Below are 16030 nucleotides of genomic sequence, written 5' to 3' on the forward strand. Positions count from 1 at the left end.
AGGGATCAGTTCTGGGTCTGGTTCTGTTCAATATCTTCATCAGTGATTTAGATAATGGCATAGAGTACACTTATAAAGTTTGTGGATGACACCAAGCTGGGAGGGGTTGCAAGTGCTTAGGAAGATAGGACTAAAATTCAAAATGATCTGGACAAACTGGAGAATTGGTCTGAAGTAAATAGGATGGAATTCAATAAGGACAAATGCAAAGTACTCCACTTAGGAAGGAACAATCAGTTGCACACATACAAAATGGGAAATGACTGCTTAGGAAGGAGTATTGCGGAACGGGATATGGGGGTCATAGTGGATCACAAGCTAAATGAGTCAACAGTAACTCTATTGCAAAAAAAGCAAACATTCTGGGATGTATTAGCAGGAGTATTGTAAGCAAGACATAAGAAGTAATTCTTCCGTTCTACTCCATGCTGATTAGGCCTCAACTGGAGTATTGTGTCCAGTTCTGGGTGCCACATTTCAGGAAAGATGTGGATAAATTGGAAAAAGTCCAGAGAAGAGCAAATGATTAAAGGTCTATGACCTATGAGGGAAGACTGAAAAAAGTGGGTTTGTTTAGTCTGGAAAAGACTGAGAGGGGACATGATAACAGTTTTCAAGTACATAAAAGGTTGTTATAAGGAGGAAGAAAAATTGTTCTTCTTAACTGCTGAGGATAGGACAAGAAGAAAGAGCTTAAATTGCAGCAAGGCAGGTTTAGGTTGGACATTAGGAAAAACTTCCTAGCTGTCAGGGTGGTTAAGCACTGGAATAAATTGCCTAGGGAGGTTGTGTAGTCTCCATGACTAAAGATTTTTTAAGAGCTGGTTAGACAAACACCTGTCAGGGGTGGACTAGATAATACTTAGTCCTGCCATGAGTGCAGGGGACTGGACTAGATGACCTCTCGAGGTCCCTTCCAGTCATGATTCTTGTGAAAAAGCTGCTGTATCAATGTATTGTATATGCCTAGCTGACATGATTGCTAACATGGTTTGAGTCTGCATACACTTACTGTAATTCTAGCTGTAGGGTAGATACCAGGGAGGGTGTCTTAAAGTCAGAGGGGTGTTTAAAACAATGGGGACCTTTTGTATTGCACAAATATGATTCCACTCCTTTTCTTAAGCATAGCCTGGAGGTAGTACACCCGTCCCTTATAGAAAGGGCATAAATACCTTTGTGCCTTCCTGCCGATTAAGATAAGATACTGGCAGATTTATGAGTAGTCCTGTCTAGTCTCCACATACCAGAAGAAAGGGGCCCAGAAATAATCTCTTCACAGTTCCAACAAGCACAAAGTTGTATCTGTGCTTGTCCTTGATCCTCATCCTGCTAGTAATGGTTATGCATAAGGGAATTCCTACAACAGGGAGGACACCTCCCCTCCCTACTGTCTAGTTATTAATATTAATTAACAGTCTTCATTAAGTAGTCATAAAATGAAGCCATTTCCACAGGAACTTTGAAAATGTTTAATATGGAAAACCATAGAAGATGGTTTTCTTACAGCTGCACATTTTTCATGGAACAGAGATGCAATGACACGTTGGCACCTGGATCACCGCAGCACAGCCAGGAAGCTGTTCACTTATACTGTACATTCACAATAACGGGCAGCAAGCAGCACTTGGAATCCAAAAAGAAACCGCACCGTGTTCCAGCTGAACGATGGAGGCAGATGGTGAGACTTGCTCCAACATTTACTTCAGATTCTTAAAGAGTTTGTGAGCCACCTAAAAAGGCAAGGTGAAAAAAGCTTTCAGTAACTGTCAGGTTCTCTCAACACAAAGGTCTTGAGAACTGAACAGACATCACATTCTCTCTCTCTCCTCACTTCCCTATCTTTACGTCCCTATCTTCTGTATCTCAGATTCTTTAAAACAGCAGCAACATAATTAGAGGATTGATCCCAGAGAAGTTTGTCTTCCTTGACCACCAATAATTTTCTAATTGTCTATATGGTCCCACCTTTGTCTTTCTTCAAACAAGCTTATGAAGGCTACAAAAGTGTACTTCAAACCAACTACTAGAGGCTGACAAACTAGCAATAATAAATTGTTTTTTCAAGCCAGGTGTTCTTACAAACTCCAATATTTCAAATTAATCCATCTGCTTCAGAGATGAGCTGTATCTAGTAGTAGTACTATAGTGCATATTGATCAGCACAGGGCCCTCTAAGAAAACCAAAACCAAACCACTCCCCCTGAGTGTTCTTATCCCATCGACTGCAATAAATGTAACGGTTATAATGAGTCAGAATTTCAAACACAAAAGCAGGAACAAATAAGTATTTAAGAGAAAAAAAATCACCTCACAGGATCAAGGTTCAGAGTTCTTTAAAATTAAAAACAACATTGATTCAGTAAATAGAAAAGGAGGACTTGTGGCACCTTAGAGACTTACCAATTTATTTGAGCATGAGCTTTCGTGAGCTACAGCTCACTTCATCAGATGAATGCATCCGATGAAGTGAGCTGTAGCTCACGAAAGCTTATGCTCAAATAAATTGGTTAGTCTCTAAGGTGCCACAAGTCCTCCTTTTCTTTTTGCAAATGGAGACTAACACAGCTGCTACTCTAAAACCACTGATTCAGTAGATGCTTGTTCTTATTCATTCACCCTATACTGCAATCAAATAAAGCATTTTAGAGCATCATCAGCCATATAGATGCAATCTGGGCTGATGGCCATGACACTGGACTGGGAAGCAGGAGACCTGGTTCTATTCCTGGCTCTGCCACTGGCTTGCTGGATGACTTTCACCTCTGAGCCTCAGTTTTCCAAATCTGTAGAATGGGGATAATGATACTGATGTCCTTTGTCAAGTGATTTGAGATCTACTGATGAAGAGTGTGACTTAACAGCCAGATATTATAGAAATAAGGTACTGATTGAGCCACGTCCCATTAGAGATTGCAAACCAACACAAATGACTAGGTATCAGCCTCTGTTGAACTTACACAGTGGTCCCTGGCATGCAGGAAGTCAAAAAACTCTTCCGTACATTCCTCCTGCGTGTGGGACCTTGAAGACACTCGCGCATCACACAGCTCCAGCTTCTCCCGTGCCTTCACGCACTTCTCAGTCTGCTCACAGTGCTCCCTTACTGTGGTTAAAGGATCCTGAGGGTCAAGTTCAAAGAGAACAAAAAGTCCAACAACACAGTTTGTAGAGTTACTTATTCTACCTAGTCAGATTCAAATCTTATGCAAAGAACAGACTTTGAGAGTTCAGACAAGAGTTCCAAACCAAATTCCATTGCATGCTAACAGGTAACACTACACACGCACAACCAAGCTGGGGGGGCATGTCCTCAGCTGAGGAAAATGCCCCTGCTCTGTACCTCTTCTAAAAAAGAGATGAGCAAAAAACACCACAACCACAAGTACGTACCATTTGTGGTGCTAGAAGCCTCCATGGCTCTCAAAATGAAAGCGTATCACATATAAACTACACATTATATCCAGGGCCTGACAATCAGCAAGCCCATAGAAACACACTGATAAAAACCCCACACATTTGCACATGTACAAAGAAACACTTACTTTGCACACACTACCAGATATGCTTGAGCACATGGTAACCACCGTACAAAATTGCACACAAGTGTACACCTACAAGTTCACTGAAAACCAGGGTCTTTAGACATTAGTTCATTCTATTCCCTGTATACTGCACAGTAAATGAGACACCACAAGTGTTAATTTCATCAGCCCCTTGTTTAGAACAAGTTTGGTTAATCAAAGATAAAAAGCATAGTTCACATCCATTACAAAACATTTATGCGTCTTGCAGTTTTTCCTTGGTGGAAAAGGTTTCTAAGCTTCAGTAGTTTCTTACCACTAGCTCTGCCTCCTCCTCCTCTTCCTGGAAGAAAGAGATACCAGATAAAAGTCAGTTATATTATGCCATACAGAAAGCATTTATGCCATTATACACACTTAAGAGTCTATTGAGTATAAAAGCTATTTCCACAAGTCACATGCAGGCTTTAGGAATTTGTCTTTCAGCTTTATTTTATATGGCTTAATTAATTCCAGACACTGAACGAACAGCAGGTTATATGATTTATTTCTGATTTATACTCTGTTTTCACCTCAACAGCTTAATCTTTAAGTCAGTTCTTTCAGGAAGAAACTGTGCATATTTGTCTGCCTAGATCCTTTAAGTCTCCAGCATAAGGCTCTCCCCTGCGCCATTAGAGAACAGATTTGTTTTGTACAAACGTTCCCACTCTTGCAGTTGAAACTGAATTGCTGAGCCCCCCGCGCCCGCTGATCAGTGCGGTCTCGTTTCTTCCGTGTGCTCCCCCAGCGTCTCCACCTGCTCTCTTCGTGTGCCAGCGCGTTGGTCCGAGTCTGTACAGCGCCTAGCGCCAGGGCTCCAGACCTGCTGCTAGGCGCCCCCGGAACCCGCCCCGTCCCAGGCAGCCCAGGAGTGGAGATGGCCCGGGGCTTGGGCACGGGAACAGCTGGGCGCCGAGCGGCTCCGCAGGCCCTGCAGCGGGAGGCTCCGCAGCGCAAGCCCAGCCAGCCTCGTGGGGCTCCCGGCAGGTGAGGGGCCCAGCCCGAAAGAGCAGGGTACGGCGGCCGGCAGGGGACACGGCTGTAGGGGAGAGAAGCTGCGGCGCGGGCCGGGTCCCGAGGGCGGGGGGGCAGGGTACGGCGGCCGGCAGGGGACACGGCTGTGGGGGAGAGAAGCTGTGGCGCGGGCCGGGTCCCGAGGGCGGGGGGGCAGGGTACGGCGGCCGGCAGGGGACACGGCTATGGGGGAGGCGGGGGGAGAGAAGCTGTGGCGCGGGCCGGGTCCCGAGGGCGGCTACGGGACGAGCGGGGCCGGCAGGGGACAGGCCGCGGTGGGGTAGAGGCGGCCCCCGGCCGTGCTAGGCCGGCATCACCTCACCTCAACCTCAGGTTCCCCGCTGCGGCCCTCCAGCATCTCCTCGTCCCACAGCCCCATCGCCGCTCCGCTCCGGGCTGCTTCACAGGCGCAGAAGGACTCGCCAGGGTCACCCGCCGGAAACCCCGCCTCTCCGGGGCCCCCCTCTCACCCGGAAGCGGAAGCCAGGCCCGCGTGACCCTCCCAAGATGGCGGCGCTGCTTCTCTCTGTGCGGCGAGCCCGCCCCTAGGGTGCTCGTCTGAGTGAGGGCGGCGGCGGCCATGGAGGCCCGGGCGGAGGGAGGGGCCGCTGGTGGGAGCCCCCCCAGCCTCTTCGAGCTGAGTGGGGTGGTGGTGAGCTCCGCCATGGGGACCCTGGAGAGAGAGGTTTGGGGTAAGGGGGGCGCGGGGGTCCCAGGCCTGTCCCTGCGGGGCGGGTCCCAGGCCTGTCCCACTGCAATGGGGGGTGTTTCACGTCTGTCCTAATGCAGTTTGGGGCGGGATCGTCTGAGTCCTGGGCAGTGGGGGGCCTGCGGGAGGGGGGGCGAGTCCCAGTATATATGTGTGTGTTGGGGGCGGGTCCCAACTTGGGGGATGTCGCAAGTGTTTGGTGGTGAAGTGGGCGGGGGTCCCAGGTTTCTTCCAATGCAGCGTGTCTGGTGGGAGCTGAGTTAGGTATGTGACATCTGTGATGGCAGCACATTGAGCGCTGAGTGCCCCAGAGTTACCAGGGCGTCCCCATCCCTAGGGTCTTTGTGAGGAAGGCATCGCTGTGGAACCTGACTGGACCAGCTTGGACATGGGGCACAGTGGTGATGGGTTCTTGTCTCTGCTTTAAGTGCAAGTGCCAAAATGCACATTTAGGTGAACATTAATCCATGGACCAAAGTGTTACCCTAGTGGGAACTTCAGTCTCCATTTTATTTTGTTGTCTCTCTAAACCTTTTCTGCCTCCCAGACTTATAAAGCGTTCTGCATCTGTTCTCTTCCCCCACCCCAAAGCACTTCCTGGACAGATACTCCAGGGCATCCTGCCTTTGCTTAATATCTATTACCTGGAAAGGATTGAGGACATTGCTGTGAAAAAAGGTCAGTTTTATTCATAAAACTGTTTTCTCTAAAGTTGAAGGGTTGTTTGGTCTCCATTGATCATTTGGTTCTGGGCCTCTCCGCTGAAACTGTTAACAAGGAATAGCAATTACTATCAGCTATGAGAAGTTTTTTGGTGTGGACGTTTTCCCTAATTGGAACTGGATTTAGAATGCCAAATACATTTCTTATAGAACACTGAACAGCATTAAAGATAATGATTTTTGATCACTGCCAACCATGGCTGATGAATAATATTATTATTTAAAAGGGCTGATGGTATCTGTTACATACAGTCTGTTTAAATAGATGAGAATTCAGTGAAAATCCCCAAATGTATAGTTTTTAAAAGACACCATCAAGTCAAATTTCATCCCAAACTTTGGCTTTCTAAAAATAACATTTTCAATTCCTAAGACAAGAAATACTTAGTATATTTGGTTGTTTAAATTCCACTGGAAATAGTTTGGTAAATAATAACACTGCCTGCAACATTTGTAATCCAAACTTTGCTGCTTTTTGCTTCTATGTAAGTATTCAACAGTGAAAATTATTATTTAGTGTCCAAAATGAGGAATACTAAAAGTACATAGGCAGGATTAGTACAGAAAAGTTTTAATTAATTTATAATAATTAATTAGATTACCAAAACTAAAAGAATAACAATCTGATATGTAATAGGTAACAGGGAAAAGATTATTTTTGTACTAAATATCTTTTAAAATATTATTTTAACCACATAATGCCTCTTTAGCAAACATAAAATGTCTTATTTCTTTTAAATCAGTATCGATCTAGTGCCCTGAATGTTCTCCAAAAAATAGTATTTGATGACTCGTGTTTCTAATCTTATTTGTTTTAAATTAACATCATTGTGAAACCTGAGAAGGGAAAATTGAGTAAATCTTTTGAGATAGAGGATTTGGTGTAAAATTGTTTGTATTTCAGGACTCTCAACCCAGCCCATATGGCACAAACTCTGGAACGATGTGATGAAAATCAGACCATCCAAGTCAGAGGTGAGTTGGAAAGCTGCTGATGGACCAATTTAGAAAGGACACAAAGTTTACACCTCAATTTTGCGAACACTTATTCATATTTTTCACTTTGAGTATGTGAATAATTCCATTGATTTGAGTGAGACTACTGACATGTCTAAAGTTAAACACATGTAAATATTTACAGGATCGGGGATTAGGATGTCACCCTGGTATTCAAAATGTTCCATAAAACACCTTATCTTGTACTTATATATAATTTTTCATCCAGAAGGATGCTATAGCACTTTGTGGGCTTAATATATTAGGATGAAGCCCACTGCTGGAGTGTATGCATGTGCGCTGTACATTTTGGGCCTCACAATGAACGTGCATGGAATTGGGATGAAAATAAATTTATTTTACTCTGATTTTATTACACTCTAGGAAGGTCCTACATTTAGGAATCAAGAATGTAGGTCACATTTAGAGGATGAGGGACTGTATTTTGGAAAGCATAGTTCAGCAAGGGACTTGGGGGCCATGGTTGATAGCCAGCTGAACGTGTGCTCACAGTGTAATGTGGTGGCTAAGGGAACAAATGCAATCCTTGGATATATAAGAATGGGGAATGTTGAGTAGAAATAGAGAGGTGTTGTACCCACTGTATATGGTGTTACTGTGTCCAGTTGTGATGTCCACACTTTAAAAAGGTTGTTGACAAATTGGAAAGTGATCAGAAAAGAACTACAAAAATGATTTGAGGTCTGGAAAACTTCCCTTAGAGTGAGAAAATAAAGAGGCTCAATCTGTTTAGTTTAACAAAGAGAAGGTTAAGAGGTGATTTGATCCTGGTCTATAAGAACCTGCTCGGGGAGAAGATTTCTCATAGTAGAGTGCTCTTTAATCCAGCAGACAAAGGCGTAGCAAGATCAAACAACTGGAAGCTGAAGCTGAACAAGTTCAGAGTAGAAATAAGGTGCAATTTTTTACCAGTGAGTGTAACTCTCCATTGGAACACATTTACTAAGGAACATGGTGGAGTCTCCCTCACTTTGTCTGTAAATCAATCTTGGATTTCTGTCTAAAGAGACGTTCTTGCTCAGCTAGAAATAATGGGCTTTTGATGCAGGAGCCACTTGGTGCAGTTCTGTGTCTTGCGTTATATCGGTGGTCAGACTAGATGACCATAAAGGTCCCTTCTGACCTTAAAATTCTTGCCCCGTCTCTGTTGTTGCTGTGTGGGTGCTACCCCCAGATGCCCCAGTTGTAAAGTCTCTGCTGTGCAGGTATTGGAGTAAAGACACATGGGGAATAAACTGTTGAATTAGAACCCTGAAGGATTAGGGAGTACAATATGTCTGTAAGCCTGATTCTGATACACTGAGCCCTCCCACTGATTTTAATTAAAACCTTCAACGCCAGTTGTCGGACTACAGTACTTTTCAGGATCAGAACCTTAGCTGGTGTCAAATGTTGCCTTGCAACATGGAATCCATGCGGCACAGGTTGTGGCAGTATAAACTTGTTTACCGCCAATATTCCCCCAAACTTTCCTGAAGGGACTGCCTGTTGGGATGAGAGGGTATTTGAGTCTCCATGGCACATCCTTGACCTCTACAGAGACTGATGACAACTGGGAAACTAGTGGCAGTGGTGGTTTCTGTGATGTTGACTGAAGCCACTAAACGCTGTGTCAGATGATAACAGCTTATGGTCACTACTGACCTGGATAGAATCTGAATTAGCATCCTAGGGTGAAAGTCCACTCCCTCTTTCCCAGTGTGTCCTTGTTTAAATGAGGATAACATCCATTAATTCTGGGATTTTATTACAGAACATAACAAGTTGGAGGAAGAAGTTCCTTGAAACTTTCTTCTCAAATGTCCTGCATGGAGTTTTGGATGTTTCTTCAGATCAGCGCCTGAGTGACCGCCATTTTTCACCCCTACTCCACAGCTCGCGGCATGTTACACAGCTCACCATCTGTAACATGCTGCAGGGGGTAGCAGAGCTCACTGCTGAGCCCAACCAAAGAGTGCTAGAAAACCTGGCTGGCTCACTGAGAACCTTGAAGTTCCGTCATCTGCTGACCTCCGATCTGTCCATTAGACATTCACTAAGTTTGCTGCTTCATCATCTGATCCACCATGGAGCTGTCAGCCAGGTATCCATGTGTTCCTGGCCAGTTCCCGATAAAGTACTTTTAGTCCTCATTCTGAGTATGAGTGCCGGGTTTTGGCACCCAGGTAAGACACTTGTGCACCAGGGCAGCCCTTGCAGTCTTTGCAGAGAGGAGTCGGACGCCCAAGGCCTGCTAACTCAAGAGGATGATGCCCTGCTAGAGTCAACTCAGCTGTGCTGTGGATCTACTGAACAATCAGGGACTGTCCAGTGGGGTGATAGTGAGTCAAGAAGCAAGAAGGCCCAAACTGCTTCAGCCAAAGTGCTTCAAGACACTGATCCTGACTCCCAAGCTTCTATAGAACTGTCCAGGAGCAGTAGTGGCATTGTTAAAACTCCAGTGCTCTGCGGATTGGGGAGCCGTCCTTTGCACAACCTACCATGTCAAGGTATAAGCTGCAAGGTGCCCCCTGAGTATTACAACATTAAAGGAGAGTCTTCTCCTTCCCTACCAAAAAGATCTTCGGTTGGCCCCGCTTTCCGAAAGCCCTATAGACGGTTTAAGACGGCAGTGGGGAGGAAGCGCCGCTGCACCAGGAGAAACCGCAGAGCGCGTGCGGACGCGGAAGATCTTTATGATTTTGTCTTCGCTGTTGCTAGGGAGGAGGAGGAGACGGCAGAGTGTCTCTATGAAAGCAATGCCCAGGAGGGGGAAAGCATTGATGGCTGGGCCCCTTCCCCAGCAGACACGCCTAGCTTTGAGGGTGTTGGCTGCACGGAAGGAGGATCTGTCGGAATCCTTCCTCTGAAAGCAGCATGCCGCTTCCGAAGTGTATCCACGCTGGAATTGTTCTCCATCCCTCTGACTGGGGACACCTGTCGAGCTTTGGGGAACCTGCTGAGCTCTTGGGCAACTTTAGAAAAGCTGGTTCTGTCTTACAATGGTTAGTAGTAATAACAGAGCTTTTAATTTCAGGCGTGTTTGACAATCTGGTTTCTGACTGAAGCCAACTTCTAAAAACTGCTAAGATCTGCACTGAAATTTTGGTTGGGTGGAACAGACATCATTGGGCACTCTTAAGCTCACCCTGAAAATATAGGTAGCAAGGACGCTTCAAACCATGCAAGGCTTTCTTTAAGTAGGGAAAAAAGCAAGGGAAAGCTGATCAGCAGCAATCGGGCTTAAAATATGAGAGGGGTGTGTCTGTGTTAGAGGAAAACGTGCTATGATGCAAGTAGAGTATAATGAAGATGATACAAGCAGTGAGAGAAGGGAAAGGAAGAAAAGGACAGAGACCTTCTACTGTGTACAGCACAGTGGGGCCCTATTCTTGGCTGGCCCTTAGACACCACTATATTATCCATAATTAATAATAAAAGGGTTTAATATTTTAATGGGGTCCAGAGGGGATTCTTCACTGCAGAGTAAAAACATCCTGTAACATTTTTTGTTCCTATGTACGTTTATGGTAACTTTACTTTGGAGAAGGAACTGGGATGTAAACCCATCAGATTAAAGGGACAAATGAGTCTAACTAGGAGTAGTGGGGGTGAAACAGAGCAAAAGGATAACTTCCTAATGGTGAAGTCTGATAGACCCTGATCCTCCAGACTTTTGCATGCAGGCAGATTCCTGCACCCATGCTGAGCTCTACTGAAATCAGTGGAGTTCTGTGGGGGCAGGTTACAGGATAAGAGTCTTAGATTATAGAATAGTTCCCAAAAGGAATTGTGGGAAGCTCGGAACATTGCACTGGGCTGAATAAAGCCCTGCTGATAAGAGTTCTGTACTGGCTAGTGGAAATGGACAAAGTGTCCTAGTCAATCTTTTATATCTGACGTTGTCAATATGTATGAAAGACTCTGGAGTTCTTAAGACATTGCCTAGAGTTAATCACATATTTTACTAATCAGAGGCCATCTAATCCATCCCTGAAGTGCAGGATTGTTCCCTGTAATTTGTCTAGTGCATTGTCCAGTTTTAAATTGCTAAAGTGATGGCTTCTACCTCTTCCCTGGGGAAACCGGTCCACAGTCCAACACTGGGATCTGTTAGAAAGGTGCAGGTGATACAGGCTGTGTCTTTGTTCCAGCCTTGCTGAATTATTTGCTCTCTCTGTGTATGTAACACCCATCTTGCTTGCTATTGAAATGTTGGTTTCAGGCCTGGGCGCTAATATCTTCTGCATCCTGTCTGGGCTCCGGGCCCTCTCTCACCGCAGAGACTGCAGCCTCCATGTGGTGCGTGTGAGTGACGTGTTTTCATACATCCCCTCGGTGGAGCTTGTTCGGTCCATCCTGACTGCCTTCCCCCGCCTTCACACGCTCTCGGTCAGCTTTGATCTCAAAAACCAGCTGGAGGGGAACAGGCCAGAAGGGCATTCGAGCTCGGAGGCAGAAATTCCAGGTAGACTATAGACGCTGACTAGTACATGAGATCTTGCTGTTTGTTTAAAGCAGTAAGTTCAACCACCTTTGCACACAGGGTAAGATGCTTAAGTCCTGGCCCAGTTTGCACTTAGCTAGGTGATTGTGACCATTCCTTTGAGAGTCAGACCTCGCTACAATTTTCCACCTGCAGATTGATTGTGACCTCCAGTCTGTTGTACGCTCTGATGTGGCACAACTTTTTAGGGCTCCTGGACAGAACGTCTTTAATTGTGTCATGTAAAATACCAAACACATCAGCACCTAACAAGGCCAGGCAGAACCTATGGTCAGTGCAGAAAGTGGCTGTTGGTTTGCTTACCTGTGTGGTCCAGATCTGCTGTGCTGTTCTGGCTTCCTGTTCACTTGTGTGTGCAATTCATGCTATTGACTATGATATATAAGGCCTTGTATAGGTTGGCTGGTGTCAGTCGGAAAAAAAACTCTGTTCACCATCATGATAGCTGAGATCAAGTGCAAGGCTATTGCTAAGCCCCGGGATTTCCATGCCTGAGTGCTGTAGCAGGTCAGGGACTGCAGATTCTGGAACGCACTTCCTCCCTTCTTTCAACAGATTTGTTGGTCTTCAGGGCGTTATGTCTACACTGTACAGCCTCTGCTGCCATAGCCCCCTAGTGTAGACACAGCCTTTGCTGATAGAAGTTCTTCTTCTGTCAGTGTAGGAATATCACCTCCCTGAATGATGTCAGCTAAGCACTCTTATGTCAGCACAGCTGCGTCTATGCTGGTGGTTTGGTCAGTGTAACTATGTCGGTCAAGGGTGTGTTTTTTCAAACCCCTGACCAACACAGCTATGCTGGTATAACTTAAGTGTAGACCAAGCCACAGGCTTTTGGCTTTGAATGGGATCTGTGAAGAACTGTGTCCTGGAATGAAAGGCTGATTCAGCTTTTGTGGATAAGGGGATAAAATTTTCAAATGTGACTTAGGTGTTTAGGAGCATAAGTCCTACTGAAAATCAATGAGACTGAGGTGCCTAAGTCACACAGGAAAATTTTACCCCAAGTCTATATATTCATTACTCTTCCATGCACCCAGACACTGGTGATGGGTACAGTGGATGACTTAGTTCTTCTGGGAACCAAATGCATTTATCAAACGTTTTTGAGAGAAAGCATTTGCCAACAAACATCGTTTCCCCCCCTCCCTTTAGAGAGCTGCCTGGAACAGTTAGAGATCCGATTCCCCAGAGAACCTCTGCAGACCAGTCTCCTTTTGCCTGTGTTGAAAGCCTCAAGGTCTCTCCAGCAGTTGTCTCTGGACAGTGCTACAATTTCCTGTCCCCTGGAGTTTGGGCTCCTTCTGCAAGCACTCAAAGGTAACACAATGAAACTGTGCAGTGAGCTTCTTGGACAAAACCTATCACGGTCTCCTGTGAGCAGCTTGTCTAGGGGCCTCCCTGTTCCTCTGCACCTGTATTGTCTCGGGGGACAGGTCTACATTACAAAGTTTTGTGGGCATAGCTGTCTCACTCAGGGGTGTGAAAAATTCCACACCCCTGACTGAAATAGCAGCGCTGGCAAAACCCTGTGTAGACACAGCTATGCCCGAGGTTGTTTATCGATAGATCTTTTTATGCTGGTATAAATTGTATCTCCAGTAGGGGGCTCCACCAGCCTAGCTATACTGGCATAGCTGTCTCTGCAGAGCCTTTCTAGAGCCCTAACCATTTGCTTTTCTGTTGCTTTGGACTGTACGTGCTAGGTAAAATTTTCAAAAGTGCCTAACATACTTAAGTCCCATTTTCAAAAGTGAATTAGGCACCTAAGTGCTTTTGAAATTTTTACTCGTCTCTACAATGCGCACACTTGGCGCAGTTCACGAACACAGAAAAATGGAAAAGGCGGCAGGGATTTTCTTCCCATTTTTGTTTTAGTGAAAATTACCGTGGGGAGTTGGGAGTTACTGTATTGCAGAAATCTGAAGGCAGAATTTGGCCCTAAATTTGTAAGTTTAAGTACTGTGAATGGTGAGCTGTTATTTATCCAGGACAGCCAGCTGTGTGGTTGGGATTTCATTAGCAGATAGCACATTTCTTTTGACACACAAGCACACGATACCTGACCAGTAAGGTTTTGTCCCTCTTGCAGAGTGTAATCCAGGCCTGAAGAGACTGAGCTTCCATGATGTGAACCTTGCTGACTACCAGAAGGAAGTTCTCCTCCTGCTGCAGGACCCTGTCCTTCAAGGTACAGCAAACACCCGCCCACCCACAGGGGCTGCACCACAGACTGCTGGTGGGGCTGAGGCTGGAGTCAGTGTGTGATCCTAGGGAGTCCAGGATTTGTCCGACAGTTTCATTCTCTCAGGAATGGGAAGGAGATGGGATGTGTGACTTTTGGGGGCGGTGGGCAGGGGGGATGAGAACATACCTGGGTTGTGACTAAGGAGCGATAAAGCTCTGAAGCCAGTCTGCAGTGCAAAACAACTGAGTTACGGTTGTGGCTGTTAGACATAACATGCATGGTGCTATAACCTTATGATCAGGGTTTTACCCAGGTTAACAACACCATTGAGGGTCCTGCCTACACTATTCATTTTAAGCATGTTGTAACTAGGTACCTAGCAAGGATGGTTTCAGTTCTTGCACCTTAAACAGGTCCCCCAAAGCGATCTGCAATATGTAAATAAATAAATTTACTGACTGTGATGAGAGAGGCCAAAGATACATCTATCACTGTGTGTATTTTTTCGGTAGAAATTACATTTTCCTTTTGCCGGCTGTTTGAAAGCTGCACCACTGAGTTTCTATCCAACATAATCAAAATAGTGAAGAGAAATTCAACTCTGAAGAGCCTCAAATTGCCTGGAAACAGACTTGGTATGTACTGTCAATGCAACTATATGGGCATCCCCTTACACTAGCTCCCTGACAGCTAACTATCAGGAGAGTAGTCAGAGCCATTGCTGACCAACTTCTACCACTGAGTTAAACACACAACAGCTGTTAAACAGTGGTATTTGTGGAATGAGTATTTTTCATGGAGGTAGATAGGGCATTTCAGCCATGTGCTGCATTGCACAATTATCCAGGTGCATGATGGGATTTTTCCCCCCTTTCTGTGAAGCGCTAGGTTTTGGCCACTGACAGAGGTGAGATTCCAGATGTGGAAGATTAAGGCCCTGAGTCTAGAATAGCTAGAAATAAAGCTGATAGCACTAGCTCTAGCCAGGTGTACTATGCAGACACTCTGCCTCTTAAAGCAACTGCACCAGCTTACTCAATGCAACTTAGAGCTTTCTAAAGTTACAGGTTTCTTTAATGATTTCCGACAGGACCTTTTTGCTTTAGTAATGTTCAGGTAACAGTTAAAGGTGTAGGGAGGATGAGGAATTGAATGGCTCAATGGACCTGTAATGTCAATCAAACCTCTCTCTCACTGGTAGGCCCCCAGTGTGAAGCCCAACTTTCATAGTGACTTTCACACTTTGCTGTTTGGTGGTGTTTGATTGCAGCCCTGTTTCTAGTAGTAATGAGCCAGTGCTGAAGCTGTTTAAGTCCCTTGGTGCTGCGCCTTCCTCCTTCCTTCGACGCTTTCAGTGGTTGCGGCTTCACATGTCATTTGTTTTCCCATCATTAGGGAATCACAGGTTGGTTGCCTTGGCTGACATTTTCTCTGAAGATTCATCCTCTTCCATCTGCCAGTTGGACGTCAGGTATGCTGCGGCCTCAACCATAGTACTCTCCCGTCACGTCCCTTTTTAAACAAACTTCAGTGCTCCAACAGCAGGGTAAATCCTGAGCCTCGTTCTGTTCACTAGCTGAGCTGATACCACATCAACTAAGACTATGTTTTAGGGAACACCTTGCTGCTGCTACCCAGGATTTGAGCATTCTCAAAGGTAGGTATGCCTGCATACACCGTAAGGGAAGAAAAAAAAATACGTCTTTCATTGTGGAGCATCTAAGCCCCAGTTTTAAATGGCTAGGAATGAGTTTAATGACAAAAACACCATGCTTGTTCAATTGCTTGCCAGCTGGTGGGAGAATGGACAGAACAGCTCTGCCCTTTATAGAGGCAGAGTATAACCAGCTCTTATGCATGACCTGTCTCCATCAGATACAATCAAGCTGTTAGTATCTACTGCCTACCATTATTACTGTGATGCTTGAGAATAAGTACACTCTTCCTCCTCAAATGAATTTTAACTTGTAGGCACCTAAGATCTTAACTGTATTTTACTCTGTTTTACCCCCTTAAAGCTCAAACTGCATCAAGCCGGATGGGCTCCTGGAGTTTGCAAAGAAGCTGGAGAGCCACATCCTGCAGCGAGGCGGGCAGATCACGTTTACCCACCTCCGCCTCTTTCAGAACTGGTTGGACCAAGATGCTGCAACAGCGCAAGAGGCTCTTCGGCGGCTCAGAGCTGTGTGCAGCGTGGTCAGCAACACCTGGGACTCTTCGCAGGCCTTTGCTGACTACATTAGCGTGATGTAATGAACGCCCAGGAACTGCTGTAAAATCGTTAGCGATAGCTTGAAATAAAGTTGTACAGAACAGTGCTCCCCGTCT

General features: G+C 45.5%; 2 protein-coding genes across 3 annotated transcripts; one reads left to right on the plus strand and one right to left on the minus strand.

Moving 5' to 3' along the window:
* Nucleotides 1-1458: 1458 nt before the first annotated feature.
* UQCRH (ubiquinol-cytochrome c reductase hinge protein) lies at nt 1459-5057 on the minus strand. Its single transcript, XM_048862666.2, has 4 exons — nt 4903-5057; nt 3841-3867; nt 2961-3122; nt 1459-1733 (listed from the first exon to the last, which is right to left on the minus strand). Exons 1-4 carry the CDS (start codon nt 4957-4959, stop codon nt 1701-1703), a joined length of 279 nt encoding a protein of 92 aa, XP_048718623.1. The 5' UTR covers nt 4960-5057; the 3' UTR covers nt 1459-1700.
* Nucleotides 5058-5060: 3 nt separating this feature from the next.
* LRRC41 (leucine rich repeat containing 41) lies at nt 5061-16020 on the plus strand. Of its 2 annotated transcripts, XM_048862631.2 has the most exons (10): nt 5061-5272; nt 5881-5967; nt 6916-6986; nt 8782-10012; nt 11233-11475; nt 12670-12834; nt 13607-13705; nt 14215-14337; nt 15098-15173; nt 15721-16020. In XM_048862631.2, the coding sequence occupies exons 1-10, from the start codon at nt 5161-5163 to the stop codon at nt 15953-15955; spliced, it is 2442 nt and encodes an 813-aa protein (XP_048718588.2). In that variant the 5' UTR covers nt 5061-5160; the 3' UTR covers nt 15956-16020. The 2 variants fall into 2 exon arrangements, with proteins under 2 accessions (XP_048718588.2, XP_074987972.1); XM_075131871.1 differs by lacking the exon at nt 5061-5272 and having other exon boundaries at nt 5466-5967.
* The last annotated feature ends 10 nt before the right edge of the window (nt 16021-16030 follow it).

This window comes from Caretta caretta, chromosome 8 (genome assembly GCF_965140235.1).
Source record: "Caretta caretta isolate rCarCar2 chromosome 8, rCarCar1.hap1, whole genome shotgun sequence".
In the NCBI taxonomy this organism is placed as follows: Eukaryota; Metazoa; Chordata; order Testudines; family Cheloniidae; genus Caretta; species Caretta caretta.

Coding starts and splice junctions, on each gene's coding strand:
- UQCRH (XM_048862666.2), bottom strand. CDS start 4,959: ATGGGGCTGTGGGACGAGGAGATGCTGGAGGGCCGCAGCGGGGAACCT. Junction 3,123..3,840: donor AGGAGGAGGCAGAGCTAGTG/GTAAGAAACTAC, acceptor CTTGACCCTCAG/GATCCTTTAACCACAGTAAG. Junction 1,734..2,960: donor TGCATGCCAGGGACCACTGT/GTAAGTTCAACA, acceptor TTGCCTTTTTAG/GTGGCTCACAAACTCTTTAA.
- LRRC41 (XM_075131871.1), top strand. CDS start 5,757: ATGGACCAAAGTGTTACCCTAGTGGGAACTTCAGTCTCCATTTTATTT. Junction 6,987..8,781: donor TCAGACCATCCAAGTCAGAG/GTGAGTTGGAAA, acceptor ATTTTATTACAG/AACATAACAAGTTGGAGGAA. Junction 14,338..15,097: donor ATTGCCTGGAAACAGACTTG/GTATGTACTGTC, acceptor TCCCATCATTAG/GGAATCACAGGTTGGTTGCC.